At 38.9% G+C, this 22,435-nt stretch overlaps 1 protein-coding gene across 5 annotated transcripts in view; it reads left to right on the top strand.

Annotated features, from left to right (window-relative positions):
* The window catches only part of gulp1a (GULP PTB domain containing engulfment adaptor 1a), a 132,787-nt gene that overhangs the window by 63,173 nt on the left and 47,179 nt on the right, over positions 1-22,435 (top strand). For 3 of the 5 annotated variants that reach the window (XM_088082965.1, XM_042494467.2, XM_042494464.2), the window contains one exon: positions 20,651-20,731. In XM_088082965.1, coding sequence (XP_087939091.1) covers positions 20,704-20,731 — 28 coding nt within the window. In that variant the 5' untranslated portion in view covers positions 20,651-20,703. Of the gene's footprint in view, positions 1-12,488; positions 12,581-12,736; positions 12,863-20,650; positions 20,732-22,435 lie in introns of those variants that run through there. The other 2 variants (XM_088082964.1, XM_088082966.1) reach the window with 2 other exon arrangements.

Below are 22,435 nucleotides of genomic sequence, written 5' to 3'. Positions count from 1 at the left end.
ATGTCAATCAATTGGTAAAATTGGGGAGGGCTTGTTATTGCCTCGTTATGCCATTTTTTTTTTGTTTAGAAAGGGCTGCTGCAAGGGAATGGGAACAGGAAAGAAAAAGGGGGAAGAAAAACAAAGAAGAAAGGACAGAAGAGAAAAAAAGGAAAAGGCTGAAATGTCTTTTTAGCTAAAAATGGACCCCTGAGAATGTGCCTCGAGTCTGGAGAGTGACTTGACTGGTCTGGGACAGCTTTAATCAGGGTGTCTGATCCCAACTAAGCAATCTCCTTCTTGAAGCTGCTCCTCAGACTTATTGGATCAGACCCTTCCTGGAGGGGTGGGGAATGTTCCACAAACGATCTGAACCGCAACAGGCCAGCCAGCTCCTAAGGGTCCGGAGGTGATCTAAAGCAAACGAAGAACTAAGAATACAAGAACCTGGAGAAGGAGGAATGAGCCAAATATTTTAAAAGTACAGCTAAAATGGGGATAAAGCAAACACTTAACAGCAAAGACTAATTTCCCTGCTTTGGCTGTCTCGACCAGCCTCAGATCCACCCTTTAGACCCTGCCAGAGAAGCCCCAAGATAAAATGGCTTTTTTAAAAAAAAATTAATTGAATTAATTTTTTCCCTGCTCAGTAATTTCTCCTCCCCCTTACCTTCTTTCTTCTTTCCCTTTCTAGTACCTCTCTTTTATCTTTTTAATCCTCATTTTGTGAGTAATCTCTAGTTATTGTCTCCCCATTTCACACACACAAACACACTCGTGCACAAACACAAATTGCTGTCTGTTTTAATGTCGGTCACTTTTATTGCACTTTTATTGTTTGTTTGTCACTTGTTTTGTGCTGTATGTTTCCATGTTATTCATAAAAAATCACTAAGTTGGCATGTTGCCGCCTGTGTTTGGTTCTGTACAGAAATGCAAAGGTGGAATAAAGAAGGGACTTTGAAACAGTCCAATAGAACAACTTCAGTATAAAGGGCTATTGTCAGGTGTAACTGTCAGTGCAATGAAACGGGGCCTCTGCCAGGGCCCTCGCAGCGTCTGCCATCATCACCGGGAACTCACAGTGGATTATACAGCTGAGCAGCTGCAAACTGCAAATTTGGTTTCACTAAATTTGTGCTACCCTGCTTCCCTCCCTCCCCTCTATATACTAAAGAAGCATATAAACATTTTTTTCATCATGATGTGGCAGAATGTTCTCCTTTATTCTCTCCAAAACCTTTAGTTTTAGCATGCTTTGCAAGTGTGTGAAGATTTTTTTTAAGTCCTGAACATTCATAACAGTATTTTTTTTTTACAACAACAATAATGAAAACAAAGAAAACCATGTTTTAAAAGTAGAGTAGTAGTAAAGTAAAGTATATTTCTTAGGCAGAGAAAGCAGTGATGCAAAAACAAGACAATTTGTTCAGCTTGAAGGATAGAGACAACCTACAAAATGCTCACATTGTATCATATCTCACACAGAGAAGCGTAAATTATTGAGAGCCATATAATTTTCCATGACTTTTGCTGCTCCCCATTGAGACTCTCTGACATTATTATAGCCTCAAACTGTGTAGTGAGGAACAGAACCACAAATGGTGGTCCTCATCTTCCCGGAAAAGGTGTGGAATAACAGGACTCATAAAATTTCATATACAGCTTCTCAGTGTAGTATTAACCTCCAGTTGCGCTTCAATTTACCTGGATTTTAAAATGTGCTGAGAATCATTTGTATGTGTGCATGTTTTCCTGAATGTGCGTAAATGTAACCATGTGTCTGCTCCCGTCTCTATGTCTGCATGTAGTCAATTTTACATATATTGTAAAACAAAATTTGGACTTTGGCTTTGGCTGTCCACCCATTTAATATTACCCAAAAACAAAACAGTTTGGGGGACTCCCTGAACTACATACCTTCAAGCAATCCTTTTTATTCCTCAATAACCAAGACCAGACGCATGTCAGGGTGTCCATCCATCCTGCCATCCATATGTCCCATTCTTGTGAAAGTGACATCTCAAGAATGCAGTGAAGGAATTCCTTCAACTTTGGCTCAAACGTCCTCTTGGAGTCAATGAACTGATTAGATGTCGGTGGTTACGGGTCAAATGTAAAGGTTAGTGGGACCTTGTCCATCTCATTTTTGTAAATGCGATATCTCAGAACACCTTGAGGAAATCTCAAGAGCACCTCAAGGGAATATCTTCAAATTTGGGACAAACGTTCATTTGGGTCAGTGATGAACTGATTCGATTTTGGTGGTCAAAGATTCAAGGTCACTGTGAACTTGCATCTGTCTCATTCTCACAAATGTGATATCTCAAAAAGACATTGAGGGAATTTCTTTAAATTTAACCCAAACATTAGTGCCTGTTGCTGTTGCTGCGCTGGCTGTGTTCAACCACTTAGCGCACCTGGTTCTTCTTGTGTTTATACTTATTATATAGTTATAGTTCCTACAGTAAAATCAGAGATTAAAAAGTACCTCAAAGCTGCATTCTATGTACAGAGTTCATTCTTAGTTTTGATGGTGCTGACACAACAAAATGGGAGTTCTAAGAATGAGAAGTTCCTCCTGTCCAAAAATGCTTATTGTCTCTTGACTAAAATCTATGTCACTACTGGTCTGATTAAAAAAAAAAAAAAGAATGGAGGGATAAAGCATCTTTGAACTTCCTTAGAAAATAAGCTAATGGGATTAAAAGAGATGCCTTGAGAAAAGGTCAGAATTTGTAATCATAACTTGTCCAATTTCATGTAGTTTGGATGGATAGTCAATTACACCAATTATTCTTTCAGGGTTTGATACCACGTAACTAAAAAGTGTGATTAACATAAAATACACTTTTCTCCTGAGTGGTTTGGCCTACAGATGTTGACACTTCATGTGCTACTATGAAGTGAACATTTTGTCATTGTTGGAATTCAAGGTTGGTGAGAAATAGATAAATGTTGCAGTGCTCTATTAAAATATGTGACATTGTGAGAGTAGAGAAATAGTAAGGTCAAAACAAATGGCCGTACAGTAGGCACTCATGGGTAGTCCTGTTTTTATTGAGAGCTCTTGTACAAATGTAGAAATTGCAGATTTGACTTTCACATAATGGCTTTCTGATCTATGATGTACTGAAGTAAGTTGGTTATATGTATACAGGATTTAGATGAAATCCATAATAATCTCTTCCTCCCTGCCTTGCATAAATACCTCAGAAATAATATGTATCACTCACATGTAGGAATCTCATTTAAGCTGTTAACCATCAGTTACATCAGCTGAAATAACTACCACTGCCTACAGATTTTCTCAGGTCTAACCTTAATGTTAACTTGAAACCCTTTTGCTAAACTCACAAAGACAATGTGTCTAGCCTACAGACTTGGCCAAAGAAGATTTCCCAGTGAAGAAAACAGTATTGATATTAAAAAAGTTGGACATTTTGTGAGAAGATTTGTTTGAGTGGTGCTGTCATATTTCAACCACACAACATACAAAACAGACAGACTGCAGGGGCCTTGCGCCATCTGACATGCCTCCAAGTTTCTGTTGAGGTGAAATGTGCGAGGGGTTGAAGAGGGGTTGAAGAAAAGATGATGTGAATTCATAGGACCTCGATGTTTCAAAGAAAAACACAACACAGAGGTTTTCTCTGACTACGAAAACATGTTTGTATTCGTCCTTGTGGGAAATGTCTACAACTAATGTCAAGAAAAACCTGCCGAAGTGTTTCACAAGGCTATGGTTCACTTTACAGTAATCAGATCTTTAGCTGTTTGTATTGTTGTGCTTGAGGTCAGCAACACAATAAGTGTTGCAATGACACTGTAGAAATGTAAGAATTGTGAAACTGGAGTTTATTATCACAACACAACACTTTGTAAATGTTGTCTCTTTATATCCATCTGTTTATTTTTTTAAAAAAAACTTCTTTTTATTCAGAAATGTTGTTTCTGGCCACTTGATGAATGTAGGCCCAGTATGAACTCTCTTTTAGCTCTGTTTTGGTCTCCACCAATGCCTGAGGAAATGCTGGCTCTATAACTGCTAAATGCTGCACTGTGTTAACATATCCTCATATAATGGTCTGCATGATATCTTACAAAAATGCACTTACAGTGATTAGTATGACAACTAACAAATTACCAACCCACAAATTGGTGCATCCCTAATAAATTATGTAATGAAGTGGCTCTCACACCCCAGAAAAGTCAAGTCAAGTCAATTTTATTTATAGAGCCCATTATCACAAAACATGGTTTGCCTCAGAGGGCTTTACTGTGTATGACATCCCTCTGCCCTTAGATCCTCACATCACCCAAGGAAAAACTCCCGAAAAAGAACCCCTGTAATGGGGAAAAAAAAGAAGAAACCTCAGGAAGAACAGCAGAGGATAATGAGGGATCCCTCGTCCAGGATGGACAGACGTGCAATAGATGTCATAAATAACAAATGAAATACAATCATGGCAAAAAGGAAAGAGAAAGAAAGATGGGGGAGGAGAGGGGGAGAGAGGCACAGCAATAATGGAATCAGACGCATGTCATATTACAATAATGATAGGTGCGAAATTATCAAATGCACTTTATGATGATATTGTGGGTGTTGATAAGAGTCTCATGCGTATATGGAGGTGTCCAAAGGCATGATCACGGCATCGGCGCAACCAGGACCAAGAGCACGATCAGGGCGAGCGAGGGATACAGTATCAGTACAGCCACAGCACGAGCACAACCAAAGGCAGGGTCACAGCACCAGCACAGCTATCACCACAGTCAGGCACAGCCAGGGTTGCGGCCAGGATCCGGGAAAACTAGGAAACAAGGGAGCAGGGATGCTCCAGACAAGCAACGGGATTAGCGTAGTGCAGTTCAACAGAACCAAGGTGGTGAACAGCAAAAAGGACGTCCTTTTTGATTTGGGGTAGGGACCCCTCTCTCTCCCCTGCCTTTTCTGTTTCTGTCTTTCTCTTACTATCAATAAAGCAGGAATGCCAAACAGTACTCTTAAAAAATAAAAGAAAGGAAGAAAGAAAAGGAAAGGGGAACAAAGCAAGACAGTCTGTAATTTATTTATAGTGGACATTAATCTTCCTGAAAATACTGTTCAGCAGGCATATCTGTTCCAGGTTTCACACCTGTGTGGCTAATGATACGGAATAGATCAGCACAGAACCACAATGAGTAACAATTCCCTTAGAATTCTGAAAGCCAGTGCTGCTGGGTCTTTTTCTGCTGATATCACCATGGAGGGGAATTACAGGGACTAAAAGTAAATTACAAAAACCAGTTGAATGAAACAAACCAAAGTTAATGTATTCATAATAACAGTACAGCAGACACAACATGACCTTTGGAGCTGTCTAGAGCAAGTGTGTAGCTCTGCAGTGACAAGACAAGCATTAGCAGTCGAGACCTTCCTGCTTCCACCCTGCTCCTCATGATATTGCATGGCTTGTCGCTTTTAATTAGCCTCCTTGTGTAGATTCAGCAAAAAAGGCCAGTTCATGACCTATTGAGTTTTCCTGTTGTACAGTTAGGAGGCAAATTGATTTCAGTGTGATGTGTTCCTTTTTTTAAATAAATGGTAATGCGTTTTGCCTACCAACAGCTAAACTGCTTAAGACAAGAGTTTACGATGAGAACACAGAGAACACACTCTCCAGTCTATAGATTGCTCCCCAGGCGACGATATATTTTACCTGTGAACAGGAGCTGACATGGAGGCTCTAGAGAAGCCAGCCAGTTTCTTTCATCTTTAATAAAGCCAACAATATCCTTGGGAGTCCCACTTGTTTACCATGAAACACACCTAATTCAAATTAGACTGAAACAGGATAAAACTCACCCAGACCCTCTTGGTTACTCATGCTAGTAATCTAGTTAGTAAGTCCACTGTTCCAAGAATCATCAGCTCCAGTTTGGTCAAAATAAACCTGTAATTCACCTCCCCCCCCCACACTGTCTGCCATTGCTGACCACCAGCTGTTTACAGACCTGTAACTTCTCCCTCCACCACTAGGTGTTGAGGTGTCTTAAGCTCAGATGCCTGTTCCACTAGTAGGAGGCACATATGGTTCCAGTAGCCTCTGTCAGCTCCACTAAATTTGTATAAAATTTAGGCTCTTGTGTCTATTTTGCAAGTGTTGGTGATGCTTTTTTACTTTCTGAGGTTGGCTGTGGATGGTTGTGGCCTGGTTGTGCAAGTCACTCATCCGGATGATGAGTGACTCGCTGTCTTTCTGACCGACCTTTTAGCAAGCCAGCTACTAGCTAAACAGGTTGAGGTTTTTAAATGTCTGTAGACATCAAGGAAAAGATGAAGAAGAATGGTCACCAGCCGAACTTACATCCTGCTAGGCGCTGTTCCTGTCCTATCACGTTCCTGCTGTGAGTGACAGCTATATGCCATTCAGAGGCGCCTGAGAAGCGCTGCCTTTGTTCGGGAAAGCTGTCTTGTTGAGGCCATGATGTGTGGAGAGTTAAATCATTCCAAAACCAGAAATCATGGATTACCAGAACCATCGCAAACATGGACAATTGTAAAGCTGCAGCCATCAATGTAAGAAGATGCGGGAAAAGTTGCACAAGTTAAAGGAGCTGATGGGATTATATTTCCCTAGAGTAGTACCTTGTACAATTCCATCTGATGAACACATTCTCTATATTATACTATATATATATTTACAGTAAAATAGAGCAGTATAATATCTGCATTCAAATGAGTGGGATGTAGTAAAACTGGTTAGGGGGTACGCTAGTTTATATTAAACTTGAACTGAATTGTGGGCGTGTGTACAAGTGCTGTGCTGTGCAGATTTTAGACATGCTGGCAATCCTGTGATGTATACCTCTCCTCCCACTCCCTCAACAGAGGCATAATAAACAGTCTGAAGAGGTCTTGTGAAACCGTTGGAGATTGAATAAATTAAGTAGAGCACTGGTATATTATTTTTCCTACTGATGCTCATTAAAAGCCATAAGATTATGTATTAGATTGCCCTATATCACAGTTTTGCAGTTGCAGTCTCTAATTACTGACCCAATCCTAAAAAAATAGCTTTTTTACCACTAAATAGTTAGAATGGAGCTTGATTGATTTAACATGTTGGTAGTTAAAGTAGAAAATACTTGCCGTATGTCTTTTAGTAACTTTTCATTTATGTTAAGGTTTTGGGTGGGTACTTATAGTTTTTGAACACATAGAGCAAATCTGTTCCTTCCTGCTTCCTGTTTCTGTTGCTAGTGGCAATCCTGCATAATTGGTGTAAAATGGACAAACACTTCATAAATAGAATAACAAAGAAATTATAAATTGAAACAAATGACAGTCAAAATAGACATTATCAGCAACTATTTATTCATGGGTATTTACAGAAATGCTTTGCTCATATGGACATAAGAACGTATTAGGTTCCGTCTTAAGCCATGCTAGCGCCATATGCAGGGGTGTAGCACAAAATTCTGGGCCTCATGCTTAAGCAGTCTTCGTGGCCCCCTCCCCTTCCTTTTGTGATTCATTCGTGATTCATTTTTTCTCAAGTTTTAGTTTAGATTTTTTTTTTAGAAAGTCAGATTGGGGACAAATCCTAGTGTAGGGGTGGACTAAACCATTTTGCTTCTGTAAACAGTAGGAGGGGCCTCAAAGATATTTCAATTCTTTTTTTTTTTATAAAAAAGTTATTTCTTTATACAGATTAATACAGTCGATTCCAATTTAGGTACATCATCAATTACTGAGAAATAAAAAGTTGCAAACAAAACCAGACTTTTCAATTCAGACTTTTTGAGACCAACACTAAATTAAAATGGTAGCCACAGAAAACAATACATAAACATGAGTACATCAACACTGTCATCGTGAGCATGTTAGCATATTGACATTTAATTTTTTTTCCCCTCAAAGTCCCACATAAGTACGGCCTCACGGGCTGATCCTATATGGTTTGATCCAATCTTCAATACATTACTCTGTGTTTATGTTGCATGTGATTGGCAGTTACATACAAATCCTTCCTTTTATGTTTGAAACTCCAAGGTTGACAGAAGGATTCGATAACAAGCTGTGTGAGACCACTTACCCGGGGATTACACTGTTTGTCTTTTGATGCTGTCTTATTACAAAAACATGCAGCATGTGTTGACATTGATTCCTGGAAGAGGACAGTACCCCTGAAGTCTGGCTTCACAAACTTGAGCCAAAAAATAAAAAATAAAATGAAATAAAAAATGAGCTGCTAAATTCAGGCAATTGGCCATTCAAAACATTTTGCGGTGTAGCCAGAAATTCAAACTCATTTCATGGCTGCTGTATTAGGTTTTGAATCAAGGGAATGTTGGATAGAAATAATATCATCTTAGTATTTGCTTGTTAATGTGGTTGAGATGTGTTCAGTGTACAGTAGGAGTGGATGGAAATGATTGCTTTCTTCTTGGCTATAATCATCATAATTTTTGGTGCAGTGGGAGGTGCTGGGACGATCACTAGCCACGCCAACTGAAAATACATAGCAGCTTTGCTACTTTGCATTATTGCTTAGATGGAACACAAATCATGTGGAGGCTGCAAATCTCAATGAAAATCCACTGAGATGCTTCTCATTGAGATGCATATTCCTGCTTCTCCACCCACTCCACACTCCCACAAACACACACACACACACATCCCAGGCGAGCAGTGAAATAATTGGACTCTGAACTTGTGTAAATGTGTAAACCATAAGGACAGCAAACACACTGCTGAAGTAGTTGGAAGCAAGATGTAGTTGCTTCAAATCTGCTGTGTATTTATTCCTCATATCGTCGTCCAACTTTTACTCCTTGTACATTTTGCTGCACAACATGAAAAATAAAAATCAAAGTATGATGCTGTAGCCTAGTTACTAAACAAAGTCTGAACAGATGACTCATTGGTATTGTTTTCAACTGTTGACCTAGATGCATTTGAGTTGTTTTGTCTGTGGAGTTTCTTTGCTGCTGTATTAACCCTTTAAAACCTAGGTCGACATTGATTTTCTTGTGGTGCATTCAGGCACCTTTCACAAGTATTAAAACCTTTGTAACCGCAGCAAATGGTTTTGAAATCATTTGAAATTATGGGAAAAAGTGCAACTTAATGTGCAACTTGGCAAGACGTGTCTCGCAAATCTAAAAAAAATGGTAACTTGGAAAATTATAGTAAAGCAAGTGAAGCTCTCTATATCTAGAATATTCATCTTATTATATATTTAAAATAACTTTACACAATTGTTATAATTTTCAAGCAGCTTTTTTATTTTTTTTTCTGCTTGATTTTTCTTTCTTTTTTTTTTCTTTTTTTACGCCAGGGTTTTTTGTTTGTTTATTTATTTGAGTTTTTCTTTTTTCTTTATTTTTTGGTAATGTTCAAGGGTTTTTGGTACTTTTTTGTACTAATTGTTCTAATTTTTGGCTTGTTGTTTTTCTGAATTTGCTTATTGCTGTCTTCCCATGGTTTTTCAAAGAAACTGAGCCAAGTCACTAAGGTTTTAAAGGGTTAAACAGGCAGGGTAACTACATGTTTGTACCAAGGCAAATTTGTGGAAAGTGTAACATATATCATCAATCATAGCTTAAATTTGTCCACCTCATATGTAACGGAACATTTTTTCCTTGAGTTTTTTTTTACCCAGTTTTATTCACGTCTGTGTAGCATGAAGGGCCCCACTTTCCTGGAAAGTGTCTGGGCCAGCCACTTCCCTTACCCCACCACAGCTGTTAATACAAGACACAAACATGAAATGATACAGGGCAGTGCAAAGAAAAACCCTAGAAAAATAAAGTGTGAACAGAACAGCCCCAACCCAGAGACCCTCCCTGTTATAAATGCTCTCTCAGGCAGAAACCAAAAGTGTGCTGGCCAGCAAAAACAAACCACCACCCAAGGCCCCTGACCAAGCTAAATCTCTAACCACATACCATTTAAAGAACAAGACCTGTCTGCCACTGATTTGAATGACCTTTGTAGATTGGCTGGTATTTGTGACCTTTCTTGTCTTTTGATGTCTTTTTTTTTTTTTTAACTAATATACCCAAACAAATCAAGCAAAATACACACTTATGTATTCTCATCAATGCAAATATAGACCTGAAATCATCTGGGTTCAAAGTATGCTCATTATATTTGGATTAATGCCTCCGTTGTTGTGAAACCAGCTAAAGCCCCATATTTCAAATTCCACTTTGTGTCTTGACCGCAGACAGCTGTGCATCTCCAACATATTTCCGAAGATATTTGAGCCATTTGTATATCAGAGTTTATTAACTTTTTCATCCTTTCTCAAAGAAGAATTTCACTGCTGGAAAAGGGTCTGGAAAGACAACTACCTTTTGAAATTGCTTCTGTATGACCAGAGAAAACCAAAGTAAAGGGCTGTGGTGTTTGCTCTGCTCAAAAGGCAGAAAACCTACAACTACCAGAATGCACTGCACCATACCAGCCCAATTAAAGCACCCACTGGTGCGTCATCTTAGGTAAAATCCGGAATGCCGTAACATAATCTCGGTTTGTATTTGATCAGCTCCTCTTAGTGTTAATGTTTGATATCAGCTTTTTCAGCCTCTGTTTTCACTATGCTGGAAATAGTTGGGCACGCGCTTCTTGTTCACAAAACCTATTCAGTTAGTTAAATAATGCACTAAAATATGTTTCTGAAGACATTTTATTTAAGAAATAAGCAATACAGTAACAAAATCTTTTCAACCTCCATTTTTACAGTACGGGAAACAGTATGGTCTCCCTGTTCAGCTAAACAGTGCACTAAAACATGTTTTTGAAGACTTTTATACAAGAAATCAGCAACACAGTAACAGAGTATTGTTTTGATCAGCAATTCTTACTTTTACTGTTTACACTACACTACGCACAAGTATTTTAAGACTCCTTTTTTACAATAAAAGAAACAGTATGTTGATCATTTCTTGATCAGACCCCATATTACAGCCAAACAGGGCACTAAATATGTTTATGAAGATATTTCAGCAAGGGATAGATATTGCAGTAACAGAACCTTGATTTATATTCAATCAGCACTGCCTAGTTTTATCATTTGATTCCAGTTTTTCAAGTTCTTATATTAAAGCCAAACAGTGCACTAAAATGTGTTTTTGATGATATTTAGGAAAGACAGGCAAAGTAATGACAGAATCAGGTTCATATTTCATCAGCACTGTCTAGTTTTACCAGGCATTCTGATTTGGACTGAGTTTGAGAGAGAGAAAAAGCCATTTCTATGTTCTTTGTGTCTGTGGTGTTGGGCATACAAAAATGTTGAAGTGCAATATGTAGATTGAGCCACAGCCCAACAGCCAGCAAAAAAATCATCAAATGACACGAAACTTATCATCTCATGGATCTGAGCAGAGACAGGAGCAGGAGTGCTGGTTAGACAGCAATTACAGTTACAACAATTCATTTACACATACTTCCCACATTAAGCAGGTTTCCATTAACCCTGTTTTCAACAGCCATTTGCTATGCTTCTTGGAATTTTATCTCGAGGAGAGAAGTGCAAAAAATCACTCAATAGAAACAGTAAATGTTTATTGACATTTTGAAAATATCACTTTAGTTTTGTGCAAATCTGAAATGGAAACCAGCCTTTAATACAATTTTATCCCCTTTTCCCTGTATTGTGTGTCTTTGTTGAAAGAACACTTTAAGAATCACTTGATAAAAGTGGTCAGTTGCCCTTCCTTAAGTTGTTGTACTTCATCAGGGCACTGTAAAGGATGCAGCGTCGGACAGATTGTTTCCCTGATTATACCCTAAGAAAGCAACATTTGCATGAGCTTTCAGACAGAAGTTAAAAAAACAAAACAAAACTGAGGAGCCCTTTGCTGTTCTATCAGTTAGCAGAATAATTGGGCTTCCCTTTCAGGTGTTTGTCAGCTCCAATTTTGTGCTTTTTGCGATCCGCCTGCCCTCTGCTCTTCACTTTGAGAGTTCCCTGACAGTTCATCTGTATCTGATAAAAAGGACAATCGAGTGTCACGTTTTGTCATAAGGGGCTGTGATACACACTTTCGCGCCTTGAAGTTTTTCTGCAGTGCAGTGGAAAAGAAAAAGAGGGGTGTTATTAAGTTGACATAATCTCACAGGGAGGCTTTTAAAAGCTTTGTGTTGGAAAGGTGTTGTGACTTTTACCTCATAATGCTTTGGCCACACTGCTGTTTCAATTGATGCCAAGATGTTGACCTAAGGCTGTTGCCAGTGCACACTGTGCGATGATGAATCACATACTGCAACAAAAGGGTCAGCCTGCAACCTCTTGCATGTTGGCTTTTATAGGTCATCTCTGCTCCGCTACAGTGCGTCTCGGTGGAACAGCTCCCGTCGAAAGGGGTCTCTTTTTGTGCACATGCAAACCTCCCAAAGAATTCTTTTGGACAAACTGTGGGCGGAGGAAGTTGGGTTTGAATGTCAAGTATCATGTGTCAAGGCAAAAGCTTCTTGTTGAGTTTGCAAACCCCATCATTTCTCCTTGCTGCAGCTCTTAGTGTACCACCATCTGGCCCACAGCTGAAAACTATTAAGATCCGCTGGAACTTCCTCCTCACTATTCCTCCCCAGTTTGAAGGCAAAGTAAGTAGCTTTTATCTCAGCTCTGTTGTTGTTTGCATGTTTCTCTCCATAGATCTTTTTTTCTCCTCCCTGTATATAACAGCAGTGCGATAAAGTGTGTCAGAGTGCTGAATTTGATCCACAGGAGTTTAAGCACTGGGCTGTGAGAGTCTGGCTTTTAGATTTAAACACCAGGACACCACGGTTGTTTCGACTGAGGAATTCTGGGACTGAATTCATAAACAGATTGGAGTTTGCGATGCCTTATGTGCCGCACTTAGCCAGCGAGATTCCAGAGCCGGGGTGAGAGCAAAGTGAAGAAAACAAAGGATCTTTGTTGATTTTCTTTTCTGAGGCATTATGTTGGGACCACAGTGCATGCTCTGCATCTATTCCATGTTAAAAGCCTGCTGCCTTTTTAGTGCATATGGCTCAGATTAGTGACTGACTGAGAGGCTTTTATAAACATTAACTTTGCTTTCTTCCTTTTTTTTTTTAATAAGCCTTTTTAAACATTAACTTTTGTCAAACTTGTGCATTTGGCTGCGTTTTCATTTGGAGCTTGTTGTTTGGGCTGCAGAGAAGGAGAGAGAGAGAGAGTGGACTCCACAGGGTCAAAGTAGGTCGCGCTCATTTCCAGAAAGAGTCTTTCCCAAGCTAAATTCCAAATGTTTGAGTCACTGAAGATGAATTGTTAGACTGTAGACATGCCTTTGCTGGGATTTTTGGAGGATGATTTTCCAAGTTAGAAAAGTGCTGGCTCCACTGTTTTTACTAAAAGTGTGTATGTGAGGGGTTTTATATCAAAATGTTTTGTTTTGTTTTTATATTTATTTCTTAGTGTCATATTTAGACTGTGTTTAAGTGTCTTAGATGGTTCAGGAGGAAGTATTCATGTCCTTTATTGTAAAAGTCCTGCATTGAAAATGTTACCTAAGTAAAAATTTAGTATAATCTTGAGCATTATGGCATTAAAGCATTAAAAATTGAAGTACCCAATACAGGACACAGCCAAAAAAAAACAAATATTAAAAACAAATTAGAAAACAACTTCAATGTTGATCAAAAATAGTCCCCAATTCATTCTTATTCAATCTGCAAATGTATTAACTGACTAATAATTAACAAAAAGTCTCTGTTGTCCTATTGTAAAGTAACCAGCACAGATAAATTGTTGTTGAGTAAAAAGAACATATATTTCAATGTATATTTTAGAGCAGTAAAATTATAAAGTGGCATTTAAAAAAAAAAAAGGTCAAATACAAGTAGCTCAAATTCGATCTAACACAGCAGCAGCTAATGTCCGACACTTGACTGTCGTTAAACCTGTTAATAACCATGAGGTGACTTTAGCTGCGCGATAAGGTTGGGACTTTTTTAGTATTTTTTATTGTGGACTGGAAAAGTAATTGTTTTTATTATCCTTGTACCTCAGATTTGTACTAAAATACAGTACTTGTGTAAATGTACTTAGTTACATCCCACCACTACTCTTAACAGACTGTTACTGCATTATGTGGTTTAAATCACCATTTACTCCTTTGAAGCCTGGATCGGCATCAGTTTTCTTGATACCTTTAGCGGCTATTGAGCAAATTGGTTGGATGTCTCTGAAAACCTGAGGTAAAAGGCAATGAGCCACTTGGCAAGAAATGTCCAGCAAATTATAGAAATCAATAAAAGTTGACAAGAAAATGACCTGAAATTGATTTAAAAAAACAGAAAAATATATGTGCAATTATTATAACCATATTTTTTTAAATTATGTTGCAGAAAAAAATATGTTTGGTTTTTTTTAAATCCCAGACTCGATCATTGTGGGTCTTCTTTTTTCTTTTCTTTTTTTTGCTTATTTTCAGGTAGTTTTCTTCTTACTTTTTAAAAAGTAATTTCCTGCTAATTTGTGAAAAGGCTTTTCTAAAGCATTTTTGTGGGTCATTTTGTTGTTTTTCTTTTTTTACTTATTTTCAGGTAATTTTCTAGTTACTGTAAAAATAATCTGCATCTTTTTTGGCCATGTTTTTGAGTGAAGTCAAAACAATTTGCTGAGGTTTAAAAGGGTTAAATTTGGTTTGTGTGCTTGTTCACGATTCTCATTAGGCCTCATAATGATAATGGAGCATAATGTGATGATCAGTCAGGCTGTTGAGACACAGAGCGCATTTCATGTGTACAGCAGTGTGTGAGTGTGTTGTACCATGTGTGCTCGTATGTACAACACACTCTTCCGGTGAGGAATTGAGCAGACCTAACCTGGTGCTTCCACTGCAGCTGGCAAACATCGAAAGGGAGACTGAGGAAGTTTACAGCTCAGTGTTAAGTCTGTGTGTGTGCGTGCATGTGTGTTTGTGCGTGTGTGTGTCTTAGGGTCGACAGCTCTCCCAAAGGGGTGCTGTTGATTCACCAGACAGGAAGCTATTAAAACAGGCCGAATGCTGCGGCTGCCAATCAAAGTGAGTGACATCACAGTCAGGTGTCGAGGCGAGGCATTGCATTACACCCCAGTATGTCACAAACAAACAGTAAGGTAGCCAGGCTGTGGCTGCTGCCAGACCTCTCTGCAGTGGATGCCAGAATGAGGCCACTCTTTGCTTTAAGAACTTAAAGCTCTTAATGGTGACTTTAAGGGGCGTCCTAAGCTGATGCACAGGATCGGGGCGAATTAGGGCATTTTTTTTAAGTGATTCAGTATTGCATATAAAAAGCTTCATCAATATCCAAACATTTGTTTGTTGTGTCTAATTTTTCTCTTTAGTGCCAGCTGTCAAATGTCTTCTGTGTCCTTTTTAAATCACAGGGACAGAGCTCCAGTGGGAGGTTATTTTAATGTTTTAAGAGCGGGCCCATTTTAGCCGCATTTCTCAGGTGCACCACACCTCTGTGCTGCAGTTGGTTAAAAATACTACTTTTATGTTCATGATGGAAATGAGGAGCGACAGTTAGAATCCCCTCCATACTTCCTGCCACAAAAGATTCCCACTGATGCCTCTCTCCCCCCAGATTTTTATAAAAATAAAACATTATGCCACTATACAAAATTGCACAAACCCTTAAAGTGATAGTTCAGGTTTTTTAAAAAGTGGAATTGTATGAGTTACGTGTCTGTAGTTAGTTTATTACTTCCGGACGATGGTGGTTGGTACTCCCCCAGTTTGGAGAAACAAGCTAGAGTCCGAAACAGTAGCTAAACAGTCTACTGCTGTGGATGGGGGCCACCAACAAAATGTATTTTAGCAACATAAATAAACTGCTTCTAAATAAAAATCCAAATTAGTTTGAGTGTATGCTACACTGAGAATATTTTAGGAGTTTTACCTATCCTTCAGACATTACATTTTGACGGTGAAGCCATAAACTACTTCAGTTCCCCGTCTATGCTGTGGTCAAAGCTACCAGACTTCATTTAGATCAACAGTAATTTTAGCTTGCTGAACACTGGAGCTGCTGATCAACTGCTACTTCTATCAGTAAGTTTGGTTGTGTTATTGTGTGACTCTGTTGAATCTAAACTTACACTTCTAAAAGCCAAAGACGCACAAAAACACAAACAAGCTAACTGAACCAGGCAGCAGTAGACCAGAAGCTCCTGTGTTCAGCAATGTTAAATCACTGTTTTTCTAAATGGAGTCTGGCTTTGAAAAAAAGCGTTATATGAGCTTAATTTTTCTGTAGGATATCACTGTGAGACATTAGGGTGAAGTTGCAAAAATACTCCCAATATAGTGTACAATTAATACTTGATTCTTTCAGGTGGGTTTTTTTTTTTTAGGTGGTTAAATTATTTTATTGCTGGCCCCCACCCAAAGCAGTACATTGCTTAGTTTCCACATCAGACTCCAGCCTGCTTCTCAAAACTTAGGCATGCTGACCAACACGTACTTTATGTTGCCCTGACTATTGATAATTCCCGTCAACCCCTTATCTGGCGGCATATGATATTTACGTTCTTTAAAGATAAGGCAGCATAATTAAGACAAAGGTTCACCACTAAGGCCACCACTGCCCAAGGTCTTAGTTCCAGATGCTGCAGAGTAGTTTGGTGCTGAGATCTGCAGAATCCAGCCTCCCTGTCTTTGGTGAAATGTAAACAATAGCTGTGTCCTCGTTCATCTGCCCATGCAATGTCAACAACAGCATGTTGGACCTGTAAATAAGGAGTGCAAGTTGTCTTTTTCAGCAGGAAAGATATTCTGTTTTGGCAGACTGAGGAATGTCCTAGTCCCCACCCTGAAGCTTGTTCCATTTAACTTCTCTCCAGCCCTTTCCAGGGCCTCTGTTGCAGTAAAATATCCCCTTACTGCAAGAACCCACATACATTGTATTTGTATCTGTGAGCTACATTTTCCTCAATTATGTGCCATATATCATTATGCGCCTGCAGTCCGCAGCTAAGGGCTTTTCATTTTTCCTTTTGAGTAGACAGTTGCTTATCTTGCAGAGCGGTTTTATTCAAATTTAGAAATAATTGGAGCTCTGTCATAGATGTGTCTTTTTTTAATGATGGTTTGTTGTCTATTTGTTTGTCACCAGTTTTTCCCAGCAGTATTATACAGCAAGATTTTTGACTCGATAACCAGCTCCATCATTTTGCTGAGGCACCTCACAGAGATTCAGTCTAAGCTAATGACCCATTAACCTCCCATGTCAGAGTCAGAGTTGTTTTTCACAAACTTCAGTTTTATCTGAGCCCCAAGGACTATGGGGTGATAATGTCTTTTACATAACGGCTCATTGTCTGAATGGCATCATTTGTGTCACACTCGTAATTGGTGTTTGTGCCTCATAAAGGCACAACGCAGAATAAATTTTTTCAGAGTTTGTTGTGGTAGCAGGTGATGTAACGAGGCAGGATTTATTGTTGGAAGCAGCAGCAGAATGAGAGGAAGGCGACAGTACTCACCATCAAAAATGTGGTTTCATTTGGTACATTTCATTTGACCACTGTAACCCCGTACATTTGGCAATTAAGCGTTCAGGTACAGTACATATCTACAAGCAGAAGGTGCTAAGGGAGAGTTTACTTCAGTACACTTGGGCTGTCCATAATACATACATATTTTTGGGCTCTGGAGCTGGTGTTGAACATGAATCCTCAAAATAATAGGTTCTGGATCTGAGACAGTGCCTGACAACGCTTTGAAACAAAAGCTCAGAGACAGCCTAGCATTTTTGCGGTTCTGTGAACAGAGTGCAGCAGGCAGAGTCTCCATTACTTTTTTTCCTCAGCAACAGTTTGTCACCCACGGGATCACTATATGAGAGGAGCTGTTTGCAGATGTTTGTAAGTGAAAGCAAACTTTTAGACCTAGCAGAATGAACAGGTGGGAATCTCAAGAAGTACCTCAATATGAAATTATCACATTGTCAGGATACAATATCATTGTGATAGTAAGTATTGTGTTAACATAAATTGCAATATATTACCTTTTTTCAACTGTACATAATCTCCCCAAAGAAAAAGAAATGTCAACATCTAATAAGTTAACATTGCTAATTGCAGTCATTTTTATTACAGAAAAAAATTTATCTAGTGGACTAAAAAAGTAATTGGGTTTAGTATTTTAGTAAAAAACAATATTTACATTTATATATTTTTTAATATTAATAAGGAAACTATACTTTTCTTTTGTGTTGATACAATATTAGCACACAAAATATTACAATACTATGCAGTGTTGATTTTTTCCTACAATGTAATGCTAATGGACAACCCTATCACTGTGTGTGCGGGTGAACTCACCAACTGTTCCCGGCACAGAGCGGAGCTCTCATGATGAAGAGCAAGAGAGAGAGAGAGAGAGAGAGAGAGGGAGGAAAGGGCAGTGGCTGAGCAAATCAATACACTGTGCTCAACTCTAAAAGGACGTAAGATTTTACCTATTTCATAAGGCTGCCAAATTAATTCACGTGAAACACATAATTTATATTGATTGTTATTGGTCATTTCTTTAAAAAAATAAGAAAGAAAAAATAATATCCGAATCCCAAAACCAGATTCCAAACTAATGACTGAATATCCAAATAGTGGAACGTGTGTAATCCATCATTAAAACCTTTAGAGGTCAACATAGTGACTGTGACCCAACCTGGTCCCTGAGTTGGCCTGGGTCCAAAGTCTGTTGAGTTCAGTCTGGTCTGTTATGATCCAGTTGTGTTGCTCTGGGTGTGTGCATCAGTATGTTTAATACCTGACTAGATCTGAGCTGTGATTACGTGGTGTGTTAAAGTCATCACTGAAAAAAAGTGTTTGTTTTTTTTATGGTCTTTGGAGAGCATTAAGTTACGCATTCATTCATTTACTAGCTGTAACTGTTTATCAGCTTAAGGGTTGCAGGGGGGCTGGAGCCTATCCAAGCTGACAATGGGCAAAAGGTGGAATACACCTTGGACAGATCTCTGAGAGAGAGAGAGAGAGAGAGAGAGAGAGAGAGAGAGAGAGAGAGAGAGAGAGAGAGAGAGAGAGAGATTGGTTTCAGTTTCCATGCATGTTGGACTGAGCCTCAATTATCCTCAGGTGTGTTTGAATGGAGTCCGACTGGCCTTGGGTCATTCACTTGGACTCAACAATACACTGATTACATTTTGGTGGTCAAAGCTCAAGCTCACCGTGACCTTGTCTGTCTCATTTTTGTGAACCGATATCATAAGGACACCTTGAGGGAATTCTTCAAAGTTGGTACAAACGTCCACTTGGACTCAACAATAAACTGTTCAGAATTTGGGGTCTGAGGTCAAGGTCAATTTGACTTTGCATCCATCTCATTCTCGGAAATGAATTACCTCAACAGAGCCTCAAGGGAGTTTCCTCAAATTTGGCAAATCATTCACTTGGAATTTGGTGTCAAATGATATAATGACAAAATGATAACATTTGAAATTCTAGTTTCATTGTAGGTATAAATAAGGCAGAAAGATATACTTATTTCATGCACTTTTGCCATAATTTCTTTTCAGTGTGACTAACCGGATCCAATGGATCCACTGCAGAGCTATCACAGTATTTATACATTAAACCTTGTGTCTAAATATGCAGCAGTTTGTCGTAGTATACAACATATTGGCCCTTTGGTTCCGAGGCTCGAGCAGGATTTGCTTTTCCATTCTCTAAAAACTTGTAATAGCTCAGGCTTCCCTTGATAGATGGAAAATGCCAAAGATGGAAAAATTCAATTCATTTTCTAAATTGCCCGAGCACAAGTTAATTTGTTTGCAAAGGCAAAGATTGAAATAGCTGTTATGCAGCAGGCCTTGCATATTCTTCCACAGTAAAGAATATTGATTGTGCGGCGGGCTGACAGCTACCTCTGTCCTGGACAGTTTGCCCTTGCAGTCCTCCTGATCGCTGAACTCTCGTGAGGAATTGATGCAAAGGCCTGAAAGCAGTCAACAGCAAGGTGTCACATTTTAGAGGTGCTGCGGAGGTGGACGTTTTGCATTCGTTAAAGAAGCTGCTCTTTTTCCTGCAATGCACCATCTTGTGCTTTACCCAGAAAATACTCGCACAAGAATAATAATGATGCTGTTTTTTTGTGGGATCGTTGTCTGACACAAATCTTGAGATGATTAGTAAGAAAACACTGAAGGTCAATGTTGACACTTTATGTGATGACTAAACAACAGCTCAATTTCTAGTTTTGTTCTCTTACACTGAGTATGTAGCTGGATGTGTGTTAGTGATGCAGTTCAACACGGAGAACCTTGACAGAAAAATATGCCCTAGTTCTGTTGGAAAGATTAGAAAATAATGCAGCAGGGGATCATCGTAAACAATGTTATATTGTACCGTGCAATACTACGTGTTCTGCGCTGTAGTGCAATAATGACAGCACTTTATTATCACCACAAGATAAGAACCACAGCCTCCACAGATGATGAGTATGATGTGGCCCAGCGGTAAACAACTGTAATGCAGATGGTCTGGGAGTTTAATGGGAACACATTCTGACAGCTAAACATTGCCTCACTCTCAGAGGGTGGGGAGTTTTTGCTGGGAAAAAAACTTCAGATGGTTTGTTTTCAGACTTGCTGCCTTTTAGTGAAGGCTTGAGGTCAGAGCCATTTTTAACTCCCTTCTCCCCGCTGCTTTTCCAGGTGGAATATAGGCAGATACTCCAGAGGGACCTCGGAGACGCACATTTTCCACTATGAACCGCGCCTTCAACAGGAAAAAAGGTGAGCAGAAATAACTGATGCTCATTTAGCTGCTGGAATTTAGCATAGCCTGTTTTAGCTCCAGCAGTGCCACAGGCTGCACACTGACTCTTTGAGATGTATGAGAGAGGAACACTGCTGTTTGGACAAATGCAAATTTTGCTTTTTCATGGGAAGTTGCAACAAAAAATGATATGTTATTTTATCACTTATGCAACTTTTTGCTGGAACCTGGATGTTTAAAACATTAGCAGCTTTATTTCTATTGCAGCCACCGCACTAGCCGTCATTATTTCCAATCATAGGCTTGATATGCGGGCGATAATGGAAAAGCAAGCCCCTTATACGTGGGTGTAGCAAAAAAAAGTGTTTCCTGTGCAATACCACCTCATGCGAGCGTAAAGCGTAAGTGATAAATGGGAGTTTTTTCTAAATTTACTTGTTTCCATTACGGTTATTTTATACTCGCAATTTAAATTTGCATAAGTTGAGGGATAATGGAAACTCACCTAATGATGAACATTCTTACAGTGGTGTTCTGGCCAGAAATTATATAAATAATGGATTTAGCCACTGACCTCCTCAGTTTGTTTGTGGACTCCACATTTTTGGAGCCAGAAGTGACCATATTTGGATGAAAAGGTTGAGCTAAGCCTGGTTTGGTTAGCATGGTGCATTTACAGGTACTGTTCACTGTGATAATGCTGATTCTCACTGTCTTAAAAACATTAAAACAAAATGTAATTCCTGGAAAACCTAAACATCTAACTCTTTAGAGTTGATTTATACTCACATACAAAAATAGATCTGTTTCAAATGGTGTAATGGTGGATGGGGGTGTATTAATATACCTTTTAACAGAGGCAGTGTACAGGGATACAGGTGGACAGAGAATTGTTTTTGCTTTATTACCAATTTTTTCCGTCCTCCCATTTTTTAAACGTCTTCATTGTCTCCTGTGGTCAATCTTACTTGACCTATGACACGCTGCCACCAAGAATTCCACTGGTACCACTCCATTTCATTTGTAAGCTTTCAAAAAAACATGCACAAATACAGACAAAATGAGCAAAGAGTATGAAATGAAGTCTCCATCTGTGTCACTATATGTATCTTGGATTGACCAAAAATGAGTATTTCGAGGGTCTTTTAGTATCAAACGCTATATAAGACTTTAAGGTGACTGAAATGTTTAAATTAACTTTCGCGGTCTAAAAACAGACCGCAATAGCGACAGCTACTGCTAAGCCTTTACTCTGTGCATCAGGGGTAAGGCATTGGTCACGTTACCAAAACCAACGTTGTCCCTGTGGTAACGACTTGTCAACAGATGGCACTCAAAGTGGCCATTTTGCATAACTTTAAGCCTTAATGAAATGCAAACTACTGAGTTATATAAAAATTCACTACCCCTATACCGTTTTCATTTATGTTGAAATTAGCTACAGAGACAAATACGTTTTTTCCCTCTCCATAAACATCTTTATTTTCTGCTGTTAAGTTGGGCATTTCACACTGGGCTTTATTTGGACTGTTGCTATAATTTTTAACTCCTAACCCTACCTTCCTCCCTTGTGAGTCTCTAAATCTTCAAGGTCCTTTTTTGAAGCAATTCTTCTGTATTTTTTCTCACAAGCTTCTAAAAAAGAAACTTAATTTCTGTACACACCACAGCAAATTTTTGGACGAAATAGGGTGCTTGCTCGTTTTCTCTTTCTCTGGTTT

The sequence above is a fragment of the Plectropomus leopardus genome, chromosome 10 (genome assembly GCF_026936395.1).
Source record: "Plectropomus leopardus strain MGB_pleo_1.0 chromosome 10, ASM2693639v1, whole genome shotgun sequence".
Lineage (NCBI taxonomy): Eukaryota > Metazoa > Chordata > Actinopteri > Perciformes > Serranidae > Plectropomus > Plectropomus leopardus.
The sequence above is the reverse complement of the archived record's forward strand: the minus strand, read 5'-3'. Positions and strand labels throughout refer to the sequence as shown.